Source organism: Mirounga leonina, unplaced genomic scaffold (genome assembly GCF_011800145.1).
Source record: "Mirounga leonina isolate KUSES-001 unplaced genomic scaffold, KU_Mleo_1.0 Mir_454, whole genome shotgun sequence".
NCBI classification, from domain to species: Eukaryota; Metazoa; Chordata; class Mammalia; order Carnivora; family Phocidae; genus Mirounga; species Mirounga leonina.
In genome coordinates, this window is record NW_023270763.1 from 7476026 (window position 1) to 7497638 (window position 21613).

The 21613-nt window shown below is 50.1% G+C and overlaps 1 protein-coding gene across 1 annotated transcript in view; it reads left to right on the plus strand.

Annotated features, from left to right (window-relative positions):
* Positions 1-21189, plus strand: part of LOC117999239 (mucin-3A-like) — a 36878-nt gene extending 15689 nt beyond the window's left edge. Inside the window, exons 4-19 of the mRNA XM_034988179.1 lie at positions 13310-13558; positions 13944-14063; positions 14121-14195; positions 14730-14825; positions 14930-15699; positions 15807-15995; positions 17022-17137; positions 17251-17309; positions 17935-18083; positions 18482-18547; positions 18914-19082; positions 19277-19456; positions 19548-19639; positions 19939-19991; positions 20168-20244; positions 21009-21189. Of these exons, the coding sequence (XP_034844070.1) occupies positions 13310-13558; positions 13944-14063; positions 14121-14195; positions 14730-14825; positions 14930-15699; positions 15807-15995; positions 17022-17137; positions 17251-17309; positions 17935-18083; positions 18482-18547; positions 18914-19082; positions 19277-19456; positions 19548-19639; positions 19939-19991; positions 20168-20244; positions 21009-21189 (2641 nt within the window). The remainder of the gene's footprint in view (positions 1-13309; positions 13559-13943; positions 14064-14120; positions 14196-14729; positions 14826-14929; positions 15700-15806; positions 15996-17021; positions 17138-17250; positions 17310-17934; positions 18084-18481; positions 18548-18913; positions 19083-19276; positions 19457-19547; positions 19640-19938; positions 19992-20167; positions 20245-21008) is intronic.
* The last annotated feature ends 424 nt before the right edge of the window (positions 21190-21613 follow it).

Here is a 21613-nt window from a genome sequence, read left to right on the forward strand (position 1 = left end):
TCTTTCCTCCACGATAACGCTCCTGAATTTTATATTAATGATTACTTTTATTTTCTTCAGAGCATTGCTCTACATGTGTGGAATCCTAATCAAAATATTGTTTAGATTAGCCTTTTGGAGTCAAACTGTATATATTCTTCTATGAATTGATTTTTTTTATTACCCCACTTTATTACCCCACTTTAATATTACCCCACTTTAAAGATCAATGTTCTACGAGTTCCCACCAGTACTAAAATTCTTTCCATTGCTGTCTTATCTCTTCTACGAAATGCCCAGAAACATCACCAGGTGCTACCATCTCTGCTTCTCACACCATTTCCTGTGTTGGCACAGGACCCAGTATTGAAAGTAACTCCTTCCCATTGATAGTATTCGCTTCCTGTGCTTCCATGAGCACTTTGTCAAATCTCCTCAGTTCTGGGAGGACCCTCCCTCTCCCCACTTTTCAAACATAACTGCAGTGTTTAGTTTCTCTATTATAGGACTTTCCTCTCCACTCAGCAGGAGCCTACTTCTCTCTCTCCCTCTTACCCTCCCCCTACTCGTACTCTCTCTCATTCTCTCGTGCTGGTTCTCTCTCTCTCGAATAAATAACATCTTACCAAAAAAAAAAAAAAAAAAAAGGGAAAGACCCGCCAGGGGTTTGATCCTGTCTGCCAATGTCACTGATGGCTCTTTAAAAAAAAAATTTTTTTTTTTAAGAGAAGGACAGAGGTGGGGGGAGGGGCCTAGGGAGAGGGAGAGAGAGAATCTTAAGCAGGCTCCATGCCCAGTGCAGGGCCCAACCCAGGGCTCAGTCTCATGGCCCTGAGATCACGACCCGAGCCGAAATCAAGAGTGGGATGCTTAACCGACTGAGCCACCCAGGCGCCTCGCTGATGGGTCTTGATTAGCATAAACCATAGCTACTGCCAGGATCCTAGCTGTGGTAGGTTGTGTTATTGTTCAATATGTTTGCTTTCCCTCCCTGGGGTGGATTAGACCTCCCCATGCCACCGATAGCAGGCCTGGCATCAGATGTGCCTGTCCCCGAGGAAGGATTTTACATTCTTGTCCGTCAGACTCAGGGCAACCCTGCGATTTGCTTTAGCCAACAGAATATGGGCGGAAGGTATGCGACGTCATGTCTGGAAAGAGGCTTTAGGAGGCAGCTCATGGTTTTGCCATCTGTCATTTCCCACCGCTGGGAGCCTGGCAGTGTCCCAGATAGGGGCTGCTCCATCAGCCTGGGTCCCTGAATGAACAGCACAGATGTTGGGATGGGCAAGTAGCATGAGTGAGAAAGAAACGTCTGCTGTTGCCAGCCACTGAGTCTTTAGGACTGTTTATCTCAGCATTGCCTGATCTCTCCTGACTAATATGTCAACCATCACTGGCTCCCACTTGTTGTAAAGCCAAGTATCAGCTTTTCATCTGCCATCATGCAAATCGATGCCCCCTCCCCCACCTATCATGACTTCAGAGACAACTCTGGTCAGCACCCTGACTCCTATCACCTGACACCATCCATGATAACTGCTACCACAATTCAGATTATGACACAGTGGAGGGGACGGTGAGCACACTTGTCCTAACCTTTCCTGCAAGCTTGACTCACTCGTGAGGAGAAGAGGAGTGGCCTGCCCCTGACCTGATCTTTACACTTTGTCCTTAAACCTTGGCTTTTGAAGGATGGTCTCAGCTTGTATTTTCCTGGGTTTGCGTTTCCCCCCAGCAGTTTTATTTTTTTTATTTATTTTATTTTATTATTATTTTTTTAAAGATTTTATTTATTTTTATTTATTTATTTGAGAGAGAGAATGAGAGAGAGAGAGAGAGCACATGAGAGGGGGGAGGGTCAGAGGGAGAAGCAGATTCCCTGCCGAGCAGGGAGCCCGATGCGGGGCTCGATCCTGGGACTCCAGGATCATGACCTGAGCCGAAGGCAGTTGCTTAACCAACTGAGCCACCTGGGCGCCCCTCCCTGTATCTATTTTATGTTACTCTTACTTTTTTTTTTTTTTAAGATTTTATTTATTTATTTGAGAGAGAGAGCACATGAGAGGGGGGAGGGCCAGAGGGAAAAGCAGACTCCCTGCCGAGCAGGGAGCCCGATGCGGAACTCGATCCCGGGACTCCAGGATCATGACCTGAGCTGAAGGCAGTCGCTTAACCAACTGAGCCACCCAGGCGCCCCATCCCCCAGCAGTTTTAGATTGACCATCTCAAGTAGGTATCCGAAGGGGTACGTGCACCCCGATGTTTATAGCAGCAATGTCCACAATAGCCAAACTGTGGAAAGAGCCAAGATGTCCATCGACAGATGAATGGATAAAGAAGATGTGGTATATGTATACAATGGAATATTATGCAGCCATCAAAAGGAATGAGATCTTGCCATTTGCAACGACGTGGATGGAACTGGAGGGTATTATGTTGAGTGAAATAAGTCAAACAGAGAAAGACATGTATCATATGATCTCACTGATATGAGGAATTCTTAATTGTAGGAAACAAACAGGGTTGCTGGAGTGGGGGGTGGGGTGGGAGGGATGGGGTGACTGGGTGATAGACACTGGGGAGGGTATGTGCTCTGGTAAGCGCTGTGAATTGTGCAAGACTGTTGAATCTCAGATCTGTACCTCTGAAACAAATAATGCAATATATGTTAAGAAAAAAAGAAGAAGAAGGTAGCGGGAGGGGAAGAATGAAGCGGGGGAAATCGGAGGGGTAGACGAACCATGAGAGACGATGGACTCTGAAAAACAATCAGGGTTCTAGAGGGGAGGGGGGTGGGAGGATGGGTTAGCCTGGTGGTGGGTATTGAGGAGGGCACATTCTGCATGGAGCACTGGGTGTTATGCACAAACAATGAATCATGGAACACTTCATCTGAAACTAATGATGTAATGTATGGGGATTAACATAAGAATAAAAAAAATAAATTAATAGATTGACCATCTCCTCTGTTAGTCAAGTGGGGCTCTGCTAGCTCTGGGGGGAAAGTGGACACTGCCCCAGCTCAGGGTACACAAGGTGTCACCTTCCCCTCCCCCTTCCGGTCAGGCATTCAGATGACTAATACCTGCCACTAAATGATAATTAAGTGCCACGGGAGAGATGTCAGCAGTAAGCACCATTACATTTCAAGAGTGGGAGAGGTCAGGGGCGCCTGGGTGGCTCAGTTGTTGAGCGTCTACCTTTGGCTCAGGTCATAATCCCAGGGTCCTGGGATCGAGCCCTGCATCGGGCTCCCTGCTCCACGGGAAGCCTGCTTCTCCCTCTCCCACTCCCCCTGCTTGTGTTCCCTCTCTCGCTGTGTCTCTCTCTGTCAAATAAATAAATAAAATCTTTAAAAACAAACAAACAAACAAAAGAGTGGGAGAGGTCAGCTTCCTGATCACACATGGCTTCCTGGTGGAGGAGAGAAAGAAGCAAAGCCCTAAAAAATGGGTAGGATTTTCACAGGCCGAGAGAAAGAGAAAGGGAGGTAGACAGGGCAGTCCTAGTGTGGGAAACAGTTCAGGCACAGGCCGGAAGGTAGGAGAACCTGAGACAAAGAAGCCTACTGGCTGGAATAGAAAGAAGTTTGTGTAGGAGAGGGAGAAGAAATTGAAAGGGTGGATGGGGAGGAATCAGGGAACCTGATGTTGGATTGAGATCCATCTCCCCAGGAGCCTGGTGACCCCTTGCAATGGGGGTCCATTCACATCTGTGTCCTTGGCACAGTAACTGGCATCTTGTGCCTTGTTTCCAGCATCTTGGCCAACACTGGTGCTTGACCACATAGCTCCAGTCCCAACGAGACTCTTCTGAAAAACAAGAACAAACCTTTCTGAAAACAAACACTTTAATATTGTGCAACTGGTCGAAGGTGTTAAGAAATCAAAGTGGAGGATCTCAAGAATGGCCCAGCTCCCTGTGGACTCCTTCTCCTGAGCTTCGTCTGTGGGGCTGCTGTCAGCTCTGGGTGCCACCTCATCTTGCTGATTTATCTTTTCATTCCTTTGCTCACTTCCCCAGCTTGACCACACACCCTCTGAGGCCAGAGCAATATAAGGTGTCCCCTAAATTTCGGTGAGTCCAGGTGCATGTCTGGTGCTAGCCAGCACTGCTTGGGGAGTATTCACAATGCCTCTTGTCTGCAATTCCTTCAGCGACTCTGGATAAAAATGTGTTCACTCATGAGATGTGAGAGGCACAGAGCCTCAAGGAGCTCCCAGAGGGTCTGGCATAGGTGAGTTTGCCAACTGCCTTTCCACTTTGCAACCCCCCTGAGACCTCCTGAGTCTTGGGCCTCCCAGGAAGAGGAGGATTTATGGGGTTGCCCTCTGCAAAAACTCCAAGGCCTTACGCATTGCTATATCTAAGTTTATATTCATAACTTTTATTCTTTTCTATAAAGAGAAACCCCCAATTGTGATGAGTGGCACTTTGACCTCTGCCTTCCAATATTCCCCCCTGGACTCTAGTCCTTCCCACACTTATCTCTGCCTCCTCCGAGCTTTCTGGGCCTCCTGCACTCTTCAGTTCACCTGGAACAGAAGCACCACATAACTGTGTCACCCTGTGCTGGTGCTGATGTCACCTTCTGGCCTGAATTCATATGTGACATCCATCTCTTGACTGAATGGGGCTTCCATGGTCGACTCCACTTTCCTGGGCAGCAGCCTGCATTACCCTATGTGTATGTTCACATTACTGGGCAGCCATCACCACCATCCATCTCTGTAACTCTTTTCATCTTGTAAAATTGAAATTCTGTGGTCACTCAGTAACCGTTCTCCATTTCCTCCCCAAGCCTTTGGCAACCACTTCCAACCTGTTTGCGTCTTTGTAGTTCAAGTTTCTTGCAGACATATGCAGTTGGACCATGAGTTTTTATCCATTCTGCTAATCTCTGTCTCTTGATTGGAGAGTTTAATCCATTTACATCTAAAGTAATTACTGATAAGAAGGGACTATTGTCATTTTGCTCTTTGTTTTCTATATGCCTTATAGCTTTTTTTGATCCTTCATTTTCTGCATTACTTTCTTATGTTTAGTGGGGTTTTTTTTTGGTAGTGAAATATTTAAATTCCTTTCTCATTTCCTTTTGTATATTTTCTATAGCTTGTGTATAGTCTGTAACTTGTGGTTACCACAGGGATTGCATTTAATGTCCTAAGGTTATAACACTCTAATTTGAATTTATACCAGCTTAACTACAATAGCACACAAAACTCTGTTCCTTTATAGCTATGTTACCACCCCTTTTGGTTGTTGATATCACAAAATTACATCTTTTTTTTTTAAGATTTTTTATTTATTTATTCATGAGAGACAGAGAAAGAGAGAGAGGCAGAGGGAGAAGCAGGCTCCCAAGGAGCAGGGAGCCCGATGTGGGACTCGATCCCAGGACCCTGGGATCATGACCTGAGCCGAAGGCAGACGCTTAACCATCTGAGCCACCCAGGCGCCCACAAAATTACATCTTTATACATTGTGTGCCCCAAAACACAAACTAATAATTCTTTTAAATGCATTAGTTTCTTAAATTATGTAGAAAACAAGTTTTGGAGTTTTAAACAAAAGTTACACTAATATTAGCTCTTACACTAATAATTGTTTTTTCTAATTTAAATATATTGGTCTCTCTTTTTAAAAGATTTCATTTATTCGAGAGAGAGAGAGAGAGAGAGTGAGATGGAGTGAAAGAGAGAGAGAGCACAAACAGGGGGAAGAGATAGAGGGAGCGGGAGAAGCAGACTCCCTGCCGAGTGGGGAGCCCGACGCGCAGCTCAATCCCAGGACCCTGGGATCATGACCTGAGCTGAAGGCAGATGCTTAACTGACTGAACCACCCAGGTGCCCCTAAATATATTAGTCTCTTAAATCATGTGGAAAAGTGTTAGTTACAAACCACTGTTACAAAATTGGTAGCTTTTATAATTGCCCAATTTTTTACCTTTATTGAGATCTTTATCACTCCATACAGATTTGAGTTAATGTTTAGTGTCCTTTAACTTCACTTTAAAGTACTCCCTTGAGCATTCCTTGAAGGACAAGTCAGTGGTCACGAACTCCCTCAGCTTTTGTTTATCTGAGAATGTCTTGATTGGCACTTTTGAAGGACTGGTTTACTGGATATAGGATTCTTGGCTGACAGATTTTTTCTTTTAGCACCTTGAATATACCAGCCCATTGTCTTCCGGCCTCCAAAGTTTCTTTCTTTCTTTTTTAAAAATTATTTATTTATTTATTTATTTATTTAAAGATTTTATTTATTTATTTGACAGAGAGAGACACAGTGAGAAAGGGAACACAAGCAGGGGGAGTGGGAGAGGGAGAAACAGGCTTCCTGCCAAGCAGGGAGCCCGATGTGGGGCTCAATCCCAGGACCCTGAGATCATGACCCAAGCCGAAGGCAGATGCTTAACAACTGAGCCACCCAGGCGCCCCCTGGCCTCCAAAGTTTCTGATGAGAAATCTGCTGATAAACTTACTGAGGATCTCTTGTACTTGACAATTTGCTTCCCTCTTGCTGCTTTCACGATTCTCTCTTTGTTGGGGTGCCTGGGTGGCTCAGTTGTTAAGTGTCTGCCTTCAGCTCAGGTCATGATCCCAGGGTCTTGGGATCGAGCCCCACATTGGGCTCCCTGCTCTGCAGAGAGCCTGCTTCTCCCTCTCCCACTCCCCCTGCTTGTATTCCCTCCCTCGCTGTGTCTCTCTCTGTCAAAATAAAATAAAATAAAATCTTAAAAAAAAAAAGATTCTCTGTCTTTTCAAGGTTAAATTATAATGTGTATTAGTTTGGGTATCTTTGAGTTCATCCTACTTGAGGTTTACTGAGCGTCTTGGGTGGTTATATTTATGTCTTTCATCAAATTCGAAAAGTTTTCAGCCAGTAATCTTTCAGATATCTCTCTGCCCCTTTCTCTCTCTTATCCTTCTGGGACTCCCAGAATGCATATGTTGTTCCATTTGATGATGTCCCACAGGTTCATTAGGCTCCATCCACTTTTCTTCACTCTTTTTTCTTCCCATTTCACCAATTTAATAATCCATGGTCCTATCTTCAAGTTTGTTGATTCTTTCTTCTGCCTGCTCAAATATGCCTTTGAATCCCTCTAATGAATTTTTCACTTCAGTTGTGCTTTACAGCTCTTTCTTTTTGATTTCTTTTTAGATTCTGTCTCTTTATTGATTTTTCCATTTTGTTCATGCATCATTTTTTTTACTCTCTCCGTATCTTCCTTTAGTTCTTTGAACATCCTCAAGACAGTTGTTTTAAAGTCTTTGCCTAGTATATCTTCTATTAGGTCTTCTTCAGGTATAGTTTCTATTAGATTCTTTTTTCTTTGAATGGACCATACTTTCCTGTTTCTTTGTATGCTTGGTGATTTTTTTTTTATTGGACACAGAACATTTAAGTCTAATAGTGTTGTAACTCTGGAACTCAGATTCTCCTCCTTCCCCAGAGTTTTTGCTTATTGTTTTTGTTGGTTATTGTAGGGTGTCTCTGTGCTGAAGATGGGCATTAGGTATAACTAAGGTCTTCTGAGGTTTGTTCTGATTCTTTCCCTGAGCATGCTTGGTCACTTTCTAATTTTTTCCACATATACAGTTGTTTTTGGATGTCCTAGTCTTTAACGTGCAACTCCCAAAGGGGAAAAAAGCAAAAACTGAAGGGGAGGAAAAAGGAGGTCAGTCTTTTAAATCCCCTGGAATTCATTTCAAATGGAGGGGGAAGGGCTTGTAAGAATGGCTGCCTCTTTGTCTGAACCTTTGTGATCAGAAGCTATAATCAGCGACCAAAGTATGTTACATCAGACAGATTTTGCTAGTGCAATTGCAATTGTCGTCTAGGTGGGGAGATGGATTCCTGGTTCCTGCTCCACCATCTCTCCAAAATCTTCCTCTTCCACCTCCTCCACTTTTCCTCCTCCTCTTCCTTCTTCTTCCTCTTCTTCTTCTCCTCCTCCTCCTAAAAGATTTATTTGTTTGAGAGAGAGAGAGAGTGCACACAAGTGGGAGGGAGAGGCAGAGAATCTCAAGCAGACTCCCCACTGAGTAGGGAACCAGATGCGGAACCCCACTGAGTAGGGAACCAGTAGGGAACTTGATCCTATGACCACAAGATCATGACCAGAGCTGAAATCGAGTTGGACACTTAACCAAATGAGCCACCCAGGTGCTCCCAGAATCCTCTTCTAAATTCTTTTACATTACCTTCAAAAGCATAACATCATCTTCAAGTTGTCAAGGATAAACAAAGCCAGACCCTAGTTAAAGTGTTAAGGACAGATTTTAATCAGTAACATACTGTTACAATAGGAAAGAGTCCAGCAGGAACTGAACTCTGGTTTGCACAGAGGTCAAGGGAGAGTGAGGGAGGGGGGTGGGAGGGAGTGGGGCTCAGGGGACTGGGGGAGTGAATAGTTACAGGAAGTGTAGGGGATGTGGTCCGTATGAGACCCATCTGGGTTTGCTAACTGGTGCTTATTAAAGTTAGGCTCCTACCTTTCCCCAGAGGCTGGGAGACAGAGGCCTTATATTCGGGTGTTTGCTGGGACAAATAGTAAATTCTTTTGGAAGCCTTGAGTTTTCTCAGGCAGGCACTTTAAGGGAGGTTGGGGTCAGCCTAGGGATGTGGCCTTGAGCTCTTAGAACTGTGTTGGTGATTGTTCAAGCCTTTATAGGCCAGGGTTGAAGATTAGTTGGGAACAGGGCTCAGGGGAGGCTTGTCAGAGTTTGGTCAAGGAGAGAAATCTTTGTCAAGGTAAAAAGTAGAAACTACAGATAGAGCTAATGTTCCCTGACTATCATTCTGAACCCTACCTAGTTCCTTCTTGCTTCTCTGAATTAATCTTACCCTTGTTATTGGGGTAGGTGAGCTTTTTTTTTTTCTTTCAAATTTTGAATGCATTTACCTGTGTGTCTGTGTCTGTGTGTGCATTCATAGGAAATACATATGTGTGTGTTTTAACAAAACTGTGTCTCTTGGTTTCACTGAACAAGCCATTCTGAGAGTCTTTCCATTATGGTACTCTTCGTTTTGATTCAAGCATGGTAGTCTATAGTGTGATGATTCCATAGTCATTCTAGATTCCTATTGAGGGAGATTTGGGTTGTTTCCCATTTCTGTTGGAATCACAATAAGCTGGATGGCAATAAACATCCTTGTGAATACCTTTGTGAAGTGCTTCTTGAACACGGAGACACAGTGGTCGAATTACTAGGTCCTTGAGCATGCATTTAAAATTTTAATAGATGTCACCAAATGGGCTTTTCAGAGCAGCCCAACACACTTACACTCCCACCAGCTGGGTAAGAGTGTGTGTTCTTCACACCTTTCCCGACACTGAAGGGGCTCAAACTTCGTAATAGTTGCTAATCTGCTGTGTCAAAACATCCTTTTGTTTGATCATTTCCACTGGCCATCTGTATCTTCTTTTCTGGACCTGGCCCAGATCCTCAGATATTAAAATGACTTCTGATTGAATGCCGCATTGCTCCCATGGCTTTGGTTATGGGGTCTCAGCCCAAGTCATGCTAAGGGCAGGATGGAGAGAGGGAAGAGCAAGGGGGAGAGGGAGTGAGGAGAACAAGTTTTCCCCTCCCTGTCCTGAAGCTGGGACTGAAACTAACGAGAGGCTGTGAGAGTCAAGCCCAGATTCCAGAGTCCAAGGTCTTGACCAAGTGTATTCTCCATCCAGTTTTGCTGGTTCTTGGTGGGGGGCAGGGGAGGGGAAAGGCAGGGTTCTAGGAACTCCTCTGAGTGGGCCACCAGCAGCACTCCCTGTTTGACACCTCCTGGGCTAGTCCTACCTTCTTGGTGTCCTTCCAACAGCAATGAAGTCAGATACCTGGAGAAGGGGGGAAGAGGATTGAGGTAGGTGGTGCAACGGGGAGCCTATGCTCAGCCCCCACGTCTAGCAGGGCAGAGAGCCACACCTTTCAGTCCCCGCTGGGTGCTGCTATGTACATAGTGGCCATCTCCTGTAGCCGCCCCCAGTGCTGGCACATGCTCTACCTGCCTCGCCAGGCCCATGCGGCTGCTCAGGCTCCTCGTCTTCCTCTGGGTGCTCAGAGGTGAGGGGGCCGGTGGGGAAAGGGCTGATGTTTTGGGGCAGGGGTGTGTGGGGAAGTGGCTCTGAGGCCTAAGTGGAGACTGAGGAGAGATTCCTCAGAGCTTTGGGGGCGGGAGGCATCGAGGAGAAAGGAAGCTGGGTCCAGCTGGTGCTGCTCTCCACCCAGGACCAAGCAGGTTGCGAGCGTGGGTGCTTGCATCGGGAGAGCGGGCATAACCTCTTTCCAGAGAAGTGCTCTTCCCTTTGATTTGGTTTTCTAAGCCCTCACTTCTCTTCTGTCCCTCCCCTCACCAGCCCGGTGCTCTGTCCATTCTGGACTCTTCCTTAACTTCCAGGGGTGCTCTCTCCATGACAGCTCCACTTCTTCCCCTGGGGTTCTCTCCTCTCTCTGGGGCATCTTTGCCTTTGTTCCCAGTCCCCTCCTCCAGCTCTGCCTCTATCTCTCCCTGCCCCCACCCGGCCCATGTTTCTGGGCACAGTTGTCATTGGCAGGGCTGGGCTGGGGAGATCCTGATTGCTCCCAAAGGGTGGGTGTATACTAACCGGCGTGCGGTCCAGGGCTTTCTCTTTCCTGTCCCTTAGGAATCCCATAATTCCTCTGTATTTCCCTTCCCTCTGTCTCTTGGTGTCTGTTCCTGACCCTCAGTCCTACACCTTCCCAACCTAGAGGCCCATGGACCACCCTCTCACTTACCTCTAGGGCCACCTCCTGGCACTAAGGGCTCTAACCCAGGAATCTTCATAATCCCCCCTCCCACCTCCCTGACATACCCAGCTAGGCTGAGAAATGAAATCCCAGCTCTCAGAACAAAGATGTTCTCGGTCCAAGGTGAGGAGGAGGCTAATGCTGGGTGGGCAGGAGGTCTGGGCACTTCCTGCTTGCAAATGCTGTGGCTGCAGGAGTCTCTCTGCCACTCACCCCAGCATTATGAGATCTCTGACCCTCACTCTTTTTTTTTTTAAGTTTTTATTTATTCATTTGAGACACAGAGATACAGAGAGAGAGAGCATGAGCAGGGAGAGAGGCAGAGGGAGAAGCAGGCTCCCCGCTGAGCCAGGAGCCCGATGTGGGGCTTGATCCCAGGACTCTGGGATCATGACCTGAGCCGAAGGCAGATGCTTAACCATCTGAGCCACCCAGGCGCCCCTCTGACCCTCACTCTTAAGTGGGGTTGATGATATCTGTAGAGTTAGGGGTTCATGTTTGTAAACTAATTAACCCAGTGGCCAAAATAGAGTGGGTGATAGAAAATACGTCTGTTTTTATTGACACTCACTGCTAAACCTTAAGGTCTTTGGAATTCATGCCTACCTTTTTTTTTTTTAAGATTTTATTTATTTATTTATTTGAGAGAGAGCCCACAAGCAGGGGGAGTCACAGAGGGAGAGAGAGAGAGAAGCAGGTTCTCTGTTGAGCAGGGAGCCCAATGCAGGGATCATGACCTGAGCCGAAGGCAGCCGAAGCCATGCCTACCTTCTGACTTATCACTTTCTGGAAGTTTCCTTTTCTGTCCTGTCCCTCAGCCTGTCAGTGTGGTCCTCTCTCCCTGTCCCTCAAACTCAATAGAGTCTGAGCCTCAAACTCTGGTTTTCCCTTTGCTGTTCTCTATGCAATTTTCCCCTCTCTGACCCAATGGCTCCAGTGTCCATGATGTGTTCCCCCCACAAGCCCAGACTTGGCGGGGTTCTCTTGGAAGAGGAGAGTCAGCCCAGACAGCAGTGCGTCATAGGGAGAAGGGCAGAGGAGAGCCAAAGGGCGGGGACTTTGGGCAGCAGGTGGGGAAGAGGAGGGAGCAGAGTAAGGGAAACATGTATGTGTGGAGAAAGGGGTGAGGTGGGAGGACCCTCAGCAGAACATGCATGCTCAGCACAGCCGTCCCTAGGGCTGGAAGGTCCCCACTCAGAAGAGGGGCCAAAGGACTGAGGGCATCCCCTTCAGAACCTGAAAGGCCGTAGCCCCAAACTGCCTCTGATGGAGGGATAAGCAATGGAACGTCCTACCTTCTGTGATACTATCTGGAAAATGGGGTAGTGACTAAGCTACGTAGGGTTTATCGTGTCAACGCTATCTGCAAATGAATCCCTCTCTTCTGTCCTCAATGTAGGCACGTTCCCCATGGCTCCATCCACCTCTACTGAGCTTTTTCCCAGAACAGAAGCAGCTCACACTGCTCTCAGCAACTCCCCACGTTCCACAGGTGCAGCGCGGTGGCCACTCGGCATCCCCAGCAGGGCCCCTCCAGCTCTCAACAGTAGGGAACACACACTTACCACTCCCACCACCTCCCCTCACTTTAAACCTATTTCTGAGGCATTGCTCCAAACTACAGTCAAGTCCAACACCTCAACAATCCCAACGTCCAAGCTTGTCATCAAGGTGGAAACCACTCCACCCACCCTCATTGTCTACACGAGCACCACAAAGTGCATCAATCCCACGAGCCTTATAATCACTACCACTTACCCCACCACCTGCATGACCCTGACCACCACCGAGAGACTCACCTCAGCCATAACCTCTCCTCCCACTACCACCACCACTCTGGGGAAAACTCCCACAACCATGGCCCTACTCTCTTCTTCCTCTGTCTCAACCCCACACACAACCTCCCATACTCCGATATCCTCTACTACTGGTACCACAAAAAGGGCTAGCCAGACCACAGCAAGCATTCATACACCCAGGTCTCTTACCCCCGTCATCACTTCTACTTCTCTAACTGCCACGAACATCTCAGCAATCGTAACTGATAACAACTCCTCACCCATCACCAGTAGCACCTTGATTACAACCACGGCTTCATTTCCGAACACCGCCAGTACATTCAGAACAGCAACTGCCACCACTCATGATCCCACAACAGTAAATATATTAACAACACCTACAACGCAAAGTATATCTGCTTCTACTGGAACGACTGCTGCACTCAGTACACCAATTACTTTGAAAACAATGAGTTCTATGGAAACAAAACTCGTTCTGGGGAGTGACACCCCTAAAGAAACTCTCACAACAGGAATTACTTGGACTTCTCCAATCACATCATCAGTCACTCCAAAAACCACAGTGGTTTCCCCCACATCCGCCACCTCTGAACGCACCCTGGAACCCACTGCCACCAATGTTTATACAACACGCACAACCACAGAACCACACTCTCCCCCTGGAGCCGCCACACACACGGGCAAGATGACCACCTGGAAAACTACACTTACTCCTACAAAAGACATTTCCACAGTGTCTCTCATGACAGAGATTACTTCTCCTCCATCAACTACATCCTTAATCACGCCCAGGAACGCAGTCAGTTCTCCAGCATCAGCCTCTTCTATTCCACTGAACACCAATACCTTGACATCAGCCACGAGTATGCGTCTGTTTTCTCCACTTGCTCCATCCACAAATTCAGTCTCCAGCTGGACCACAACCGTTACCCCGATATCCACCTTGATTACTACCCTCCCTACAACCCATGTCACATCCACCCCTATATCTCCCACTAGTATTGGCACCGTGGCCACAACGGACATCACCCCTCCCACCAACATTTCAACCATGGCCACCTTGAACATAGCCTCTTTGCCCACTTCCTCCACTCCAGAAACTACGACCACGATTGTGGTAACAGCGCCCACTCCTGCAATACCACACAGTACCCCAGGTGTCACTTCTTCAAACATCTCTTCTAAAGGAAGCACAACCACATCAGCGATAACCCCAACTCCCTCTACCACTGGTACCCCGAGGATAATCACTGCCATAAACTCGTCCTCTGTTAGTACAGCCATGCCCAACTCAACACGGACAACCATCACCCCTACAGCCAGGGCTACCACCGGCTCACTGACTACCATTACTGACCTCACCTCCACAATCACTGCTTCCAGCACAGTGGCAACACCCACCTACATCATCCCATCTCTCCCCACTGTCCAGAATACAAGACATATCATCCAGTGTCATCACAACCTCTACCACAATGCCTGCTACGGCAACCATGCCCACAAGTACGCACAGCACTCGACCTCCTACCTTTGCTACAGACACTCCGGTTGCATCTGCAGGCTCCTCTCCCGTGTCTACCAGCAGTACCGGGACCACACAGACAGAGAGTACCACCTCATATGCAACAGGCACAGGTACGTGGCACATACATGCTGAATCCACCCCAGCACCCACTGCCACTGCCACACACACAACATCCCTGACCACTGGGCTCCCCTCCTCTACTGCATTTACTACATATACACGCAAGATGACCATCACACCCTCTCATGCCCCATCCACCTGGAAGACCACACTAACTCCCACTGGGGGTGTTTGGACGCAGTCTCTCACCACAGAGATTACTTCTCCTCTTGCAACCACATCACCAGTCACTCCCACGAATCCGGTTGGTTCTCTGACATTTACCTCCTCTACTCCAGTGACCACCAATACCTTGACATCAGCCGTGAGCATGCATCTGTCTTCTCCACCTGCCCCAACCACAGAATCAGTCTCCGATTCGACCACAAACACTACCCCTTCATCCACCTTGATTACTACACTCCTTAGTACCAGGGCTGCATCCACCCCTGTAGTCACAGTGGCCACAGCTGACATCACCACTCCCACCCACACTTCAAGCTCTACCCCGATCACAGCCACTTCGCCCACTCCCTCTACCCCAGAAACAGCCATGACTGTTACTACGATGTTGGTAACAACACCCACCCCCACAGTACCACCCAGTACTTCCTGTGTTTCTCCAACATCATCGTTCCCTAGTCTGAGTACATCTACAAATGCAATAACTACTTCTTTTGGTACTATTTATTATCTCTTCTTCAATATCCGCAACAATAACGTCCTCTTCTCTATCCTCCACCAGTGTAACTTCAATGCTCACCACCACCACTACCTCTCTTTCTACACCCTCACCTCTCTCTAGAATGGAAAATACAGGCTCTTCTGCTACTGCTTTCACTACTCCTTTTTCATCTGAAACTATAAGAACGTCTCCAGTCACATCTTCTCTAAAGACCTTTGCTACTGAAACAACCACCACCTGTTTCATTTCTTCTACCACCCCATGTCCAGAATCTGTATCAGTTACAATAGCACCTGCCTCTCCCACTACTTCATTTATGGAAATGGGTCCAAGTAGTGAAGTTACTTCTGTGGCCACCATCCCAATGTCAGTGTTTACTTCTACTACTGAGATGGCCACCTCTCCTGGTTCCACCAGTATGACAACTGTGTTTCCTATGCGTACGGACGCTTCTGCTGTTCGGGAAACTCATCCTACCAACAGCATAACAGATGCTCCTAGTTCTAGTTCTGTCAGCACTGGGACTGTCCCCAGTTACACAGTTTTGACAAGCGCTCCAAGACCCACCAGTGGAAACTGGATGAACACCAATTCTATAACCATCCCACATATGCCTGGATTCACTAGCCTCCCACTGACGACGAAACCAAGCAGTAGCTTTCCAACTGCCATGGTGACTTCAATCAAGTCGACTCACTCCACCCCAACCACTACCAAGACTCCAGAAACACCGGCGATTACCCCTCAGAGTACTACCACCCTTAAGTCACCCAGGACCACTTCGACCACTACTCAGATGACCACACAGTCTAGGTTGACCACCACGCCAGGTTGGACCTCCTGCTTCCCTGTTCCCTCTTCTCTCTCCTCTGATAAATTTCCTTGTCACCAAGGGCAAGCCCTATCCTGAACTTCCTTTTTTTCCTGTGCTGTCCAGGCACCTGTGACAATGGTGGCACCTGGATACAGGGCCTCTGCCACCGCCCCTTGGGGTTCTCTGGGGACCACTGTGAGCTCCAGGAGATCAGGTGCCAGAATGGGGGTAAATGGGATGGCCTCACGTGCCACTGCCTTCGTACCTTCTATGGCTCCCGTTGCGAGTTTGTGGTGGGACAGGTGGATCTGGGTGAGTTGCCAGAGCCCTGCCTTTTGCACTTCCTCCTGGGAGATGCCACTGACTCTCCCTGGGTCCAGTCCTGTGGTTCGCCTGTCAGCACTCATGTCATTTTGCCTAATTCCTCCATCCCTGCCTTCTGTCCCATGCTTTCCTCTACCCCGTGTCATGCCTCCTTTCCACCCTCACCTCCAGGAGGTGGTTGGGATCACACTCCTTCCTGTGGTCTCCTTCCCAGTCTGGGCTGCTAGGAGCTGTATTAGCTTCTAAATGCTGCTGTAACAAATGATCATAAACTTAGCAGCTGAAACAATGCAAATGTATTGTCTTACAATTCTGTAGCTAGGAGTCTGACGTGAGGCTAACTGGGCTAATGTCAAGGTGTCGGCGGGCCTGTGTGCCTTTCTGGAGGCTTTAGGGGAGAATCCATTTCTTTGCTCTTTTGAGGTTCTGAAGCCTCTCACGTTCCTTGTCTCAAGGCTCCCTCTTCCATCTTTGAGGCTGGCAACATTACATCTCTGTGCCCTTCTTCTGTAGTCACATCTTGTGACCGATTTTGACCTCTTCTGCCTCTCTTTTCCACTGCCAAGGACTCTTAGGATTATGTTGAGCCCACCCAGCAATCCACGTTAATTTTCCCATTTTAGTCAGCTGATTAGCGATTTAAATTCTGTCTGCAATCCTGATTCCCCCATGCCATGTAGCATAACATATCCGGAGGTTCTGGGGATGAAGACACAGGCATCTTGGGGAGCCATTATTCTGCCTGACACTGGGCCAGACAAGGGAGAGACCACAGGCCTGGCTGCTATGCCTCCTTACCTCTAATCTTTCCTACATCTCAACACAACAAATCCTAGAAATCCTATCTTCCGCTTGTGGGGGGAAAAAGTCCCATCTTCCTTCTTGCTACTGTTCGGTCATTCCTCAGGGAACGCAGAGAGGGGCAATGGGAGGATCCTCCGGGTCGCGGTGGTGGTGGTGATGTCAGACGGGAGTGGACGGTGAAGTGACCAGAGCAGGGTATGCTGTGCGCAGATACTGTGGATGCCGAAGTGGGCATGGAGGTGTCTGTTGACCAGGCGTTCTCCCCGGACCTCAATGACTGCACTTCCACAGCCTACAAAGATTTCAGTGACACCTTCCGGGATCAGGTGACGGGGAAAGGGAGGGAACCCAAGGGTGCTTCCCTGAAGCTGAGCTTGGGCGCCTGGGTACACGCGGGTCACAAGGTTCAGGTGTGAGCCCAAGGATCTTGGCATTTCAGATGCAGAAGATTTACCAAAATGTGCAGGGGTTCAAGGATGTGGAGATCCTGTCATTGAGGTAGGAGACCCTTATGGGGCTGTGGAAGCAGCATTGGGTGGGGGCAAGGGGCACAAAGAAAAGCTGGAGAAGACATCTTTTCCTTTTGGAATCATCAGATTTTAGAAAGAGAGAGGTGAAGGAAGGAGATGGGGGAGCCAATCACTTCATGGGGGATTTTGTTTCAGTCATTTTCTGTGGTCATTTCTCTATAGGAGAGATGCCACCCCTCCTTTTAAAACATGATTTGGAAGGAAAGAGATTACATGGGACATGCAGGGAGGTGGCACATGAAGAATTGTGGGAAGCCTGGTGTCTGGACAGTAGCTAGCTTTTCTCTGGCTGGCACCTGGCCTACTGAGTGGGTCAGCATGAGTGAGGCAGAGAGCTCAAGAGGGCCTGGTTTGGTAACAGCTTGATGCAAGGCAAGAGAATGTTAATCATTCCTTGTCCTGCCTTCTGGGCTGATTAAATCAGGGATGCTGGTGGCTCCTGCAAATAATGTTCCTGGAATCCCAACTCATTGCTTCTGCCTTCCTCCCAATACCAGTGCACTTGTGGTTGGTCCTGGAGGTGCCCTCCTAAAGACTTATGTGCCCTAGGCCTGAGCACCCTGTAAGACCCCCGACCCTCTCGACCCCCTCAGGAGTGGCAGCATTGTGGTGGACTATCTAGTCCTGCTGGAGTTGCCCTTTAGCCCCCATCTGGAGAGCGAGTATGAGAAGATGAAGTCAGTCCTGAAGGAGGAGCTCCAGAATGTCAGCCATAATGGGGACAACTGCCAGAATAACCAGAGTGAGCCAAAGCTGCAGGGAGGGGTCAGGGCCAGAGCTACCAGCTTTGATAGGAGCCTCTGGGCTCAGGTGCCAGCGCTGGGGTCCTTCCAGCAGATTGGGAGAGGAAGGGGTAGGTTTACAGCCAACTGGGTCAAGAATGGGACTAAGGAGGGGCCTGCCAGAACCTGGGTACTGGGGAAGACCCCTTGACAGTTCTCCAAATTTTCAGGATGGCTGAGGACCCTTGCTTATTCGGAGGGAAATGAGGGAGGCAAGAGGAGCATTCCCTTGTGGCCCCTCCACATCTCCCCCATAGGGACAGAGCCTTCTTTGCCCCTCCCTGGGCTTCCCTGCTCTGCTTATCTGTCCCTGAGCCCTTAACCTCCCCCAAATCCACCTGTGCCTGTGTCCCCCCAGCCCTGTGTTTTAAGCCTGACTCCATCAAGGTGAACAATAACACCAGGAAGGAGCTGACTCTGGAAGGTGAGGGTGGGCAAAGGGCTGAGTGGCCCCAGGAGGCCATGACCCTCCCACCAGGAACATTTGCCCACTGAAACTCCCTGGGGAGGCGGAGGAGACCTTTCATGGAGGCAAGTGATGTGACCCTGGGCAGGGCTGCCCTTCCTGGCCCTTGTTAGTAGCTTCCACCTGAAGACTAGCAGAGAAGGTGAGGAGAGGGTGAAGGTCCTGGGGATCTGCCTTCCCTTCATCTAATCCTACGGTCTACCCCAGGACACCCCACCCTCGGAAATGTAGTTTCCCCCGTCTATTTTCGGAGCCATTATAACCAGGCCCCTGAGTAGAGCGGATGAGGTCCCTGTCTTTCTGCAACCCCTTACCCACTCCCAGCCATCTGTCGCCGCGCCACTGCCAAAGGCTATGAGGATTTCTACTTCCCCTTGGTGGAGGAGAACCGGCTCCGCTGTGTCACCAAATGCACTTTGGGCGTGGACGGCGCCATCGACTGTCACCAGGGCCAGTGCCTTGTGGAGAGGAGCGGTCCTTGCGGTGAGACTCAGCACGTACGCGGGAGCCCCGCCCACAGCCTGCCAGGCCTACCAGCTGGCCGCTCACCCCGGCCCCGCCCCGGCCCCGCCCCCTCGGCCCACGGTGGAGCCCCGCCCACCTGCCAGCACCCGAGGGGTCCGTGTGCACGAGTGGACCCGGCGGGGAAGGTGGTGAGGGTCTGTGACCTGTGACCCCCTGCTCCAGCTGCTTCTCCACGGACACGCACTGGTTCTCGGGCCCGCGCTGCCAGGTGGCCGTCGCCTGGAGGGCGCTGATCAGGGGCCTGGCGGGGGTCTGGGCTCTGCTGCTGCTGGGGCTGCTGGCGTCCCTGAGCCTCTTCGTCGCGCGCTCCCGCTCCCAGCGAGGTGGCCAAGGTGGAGGCCGGTGAGCGCGCTGGGGGTGGGGGTGAGGGCGGCCAAGGGGTCCCAGCTGGGGCGGCCCTGCTCTGACGTGGCGGCGCGTTGCCCCGACCCAGGTCCTGGGATGACGACAGGAAATGGTTCGAGATCTGGGATGAGGACACTGTGGGGACTTTTTCAAACTTGGGCTTGGAGGACGACCAAACAGGTGAGTCCCGCCTCCTGGGGAAAGGGGACAGGGGCTTTCCTGGGCACCACTGCGGCCTGGGAAGGACCCAACGTCCTCCCTTGCCCAAGGCGGACGCGTACCTCGTGTTGGGAAGCTCGAGTCACCGCTTCCCTGGGCACCTCCAGAGGAAGGCGAAGGTCCTGCCGGGGCCATCCCTGCGGGGCAGGCCCGGGGGCACAGGAGCCCCCCTGCCAGACCTTGCCTTCCCCACCTTTCCTGCCCCTTCTCACCTCTCTTTCCTCCTGTTCTTTCCTCCCCTCCTCTTTTTCTCTCTCTAGTCAAGGAAGAACACTTCCAGGTGGCCTTGGAGACTGTGGACACCAATGTGAGGGTGAGGGGGACAAAGGGGGGATGGTAAGGAACTCTCCCAGATCCAGGTCCAGATGCCCTCCCTCCACCCACCAGGGCAGGGGGCTGGGCTAGGACCAGGAGGCAGTGACCTTCCAGCCAGCCTGAGCAGGGTGGTTCCCTGTTCTCACCCCTTCTTTGGTACATATTCTGTGGCAGGTGCATATCCAGAGACCTGAGGTTGGCCTCATCCTTGCTGCGAGCCCGGCACCTCCCCCTCTACCCTGCCCCAGACAGTGAGAAGAAACCATCTGAACCACATCCATTCCAAGGGATGGCCCAAGGACTTGGGCAACTCTGTCTCCTGGTTTCCTTGAGCAAACTCAGACCATCTCCCTGACCCTCATCCTTCTCCTGACTTGGGTGAAGCTCACCTGGAGACCCAGTTCAAATCCAGGCTCTTGCACTGTGGGGCCTTGGCCAAGTCAGTCACTTCTCTGAACCCTGTTAAGATGAGTAGGGCATCCTTGTCCTGATACCCCATGCGGTTACTGTGAAAACCAGACGCGCTCTGTCAGATCTCTGTCCCAATGCACCTTCCTGTGTCTGCCCTCGTGCTTATGTGGTCTCTCGCAGATCCCCATCCCCACATCCTTTGGGGGTCTCGGACCTCAGTCTCTATTCTCCTGTGAGCATCCCTATACCAGTTCCCCACCTGCACCTGTAAACATCCTCCTACCTGCTCCTTATGTAACTCCTTGCTGCACCCCTGGTTCCCACCCTTAGATCTCCCCCTAGGAACCCACTTCTTAAATCGCTCCCAGCCCAGCGCCCAGCCCCAAGTCTCCCCCAGTTTGTCGCCTCCCCCACCCTTATAATCTCAGCCCTAAATCCTTAGCACCCCCCATCCCAGGGCCCCAGTCTTAAATCCTCCCTCCTCCCTCCACACCCCATTCCCAGCCAGGTATGGATGTCCTCTGCCTCTCAGGCCCCCCAGCTGGTGCTTCTCAGGCCCTGGTCCCCCATTCTGAGGCTCCATTCCTTCTTCTCGATTCCAAAGGCCCAGGATCCCGGTTTTCTGGGGCCTCAAGGAAGAGCAGAAGCAGGGCCCTGAGGTGGAGAAGCTCCCTCAGCCCTTTGTCTTCATTGCCCTCTCTCCCCCATCCCCTACTACCTCACCCTCCCAACACTTCCCCACCGTGCCCCTTTCCTCTCTGGCCTCACCCCCATCCCCGCAGTAACCTCAGAGGCCAGAAGTCCCCAGCCTTCTTTGCAGGAACATCTCCTTTGGGGAAGAAAGTCTGCCAGCTTCCATTGTCCCATGAGCACAATATAGCATTTATTGTAGAAGAAGTTGCTCTGTGTCTTCCTCATTTTATAGCACCTCCACTTGGAGGACAGGGGCATCCAGAGGATGTGTGGGAGGGCCTGGGAGCACCAGCTTCTCCCAGCAAGGGAGGAAGGGGTCTGTGGGAAGTCCTCAGGGCCATGACTGTTCTCCTAGAGACTGGGGGCCATTTCGTTACGGAGTGGATGGTGGCAGGTGAGCCTCCGGGTCAGCAGCGGGTGGGGGGCCTGCTGGGTTTGTCATCTCTGCCCTTCCTCCCTTGACATAGGGAGCTCGGGCCTGGGTCAGGGGGGTGGGTGGCCCGGGCCGGGTCAGCT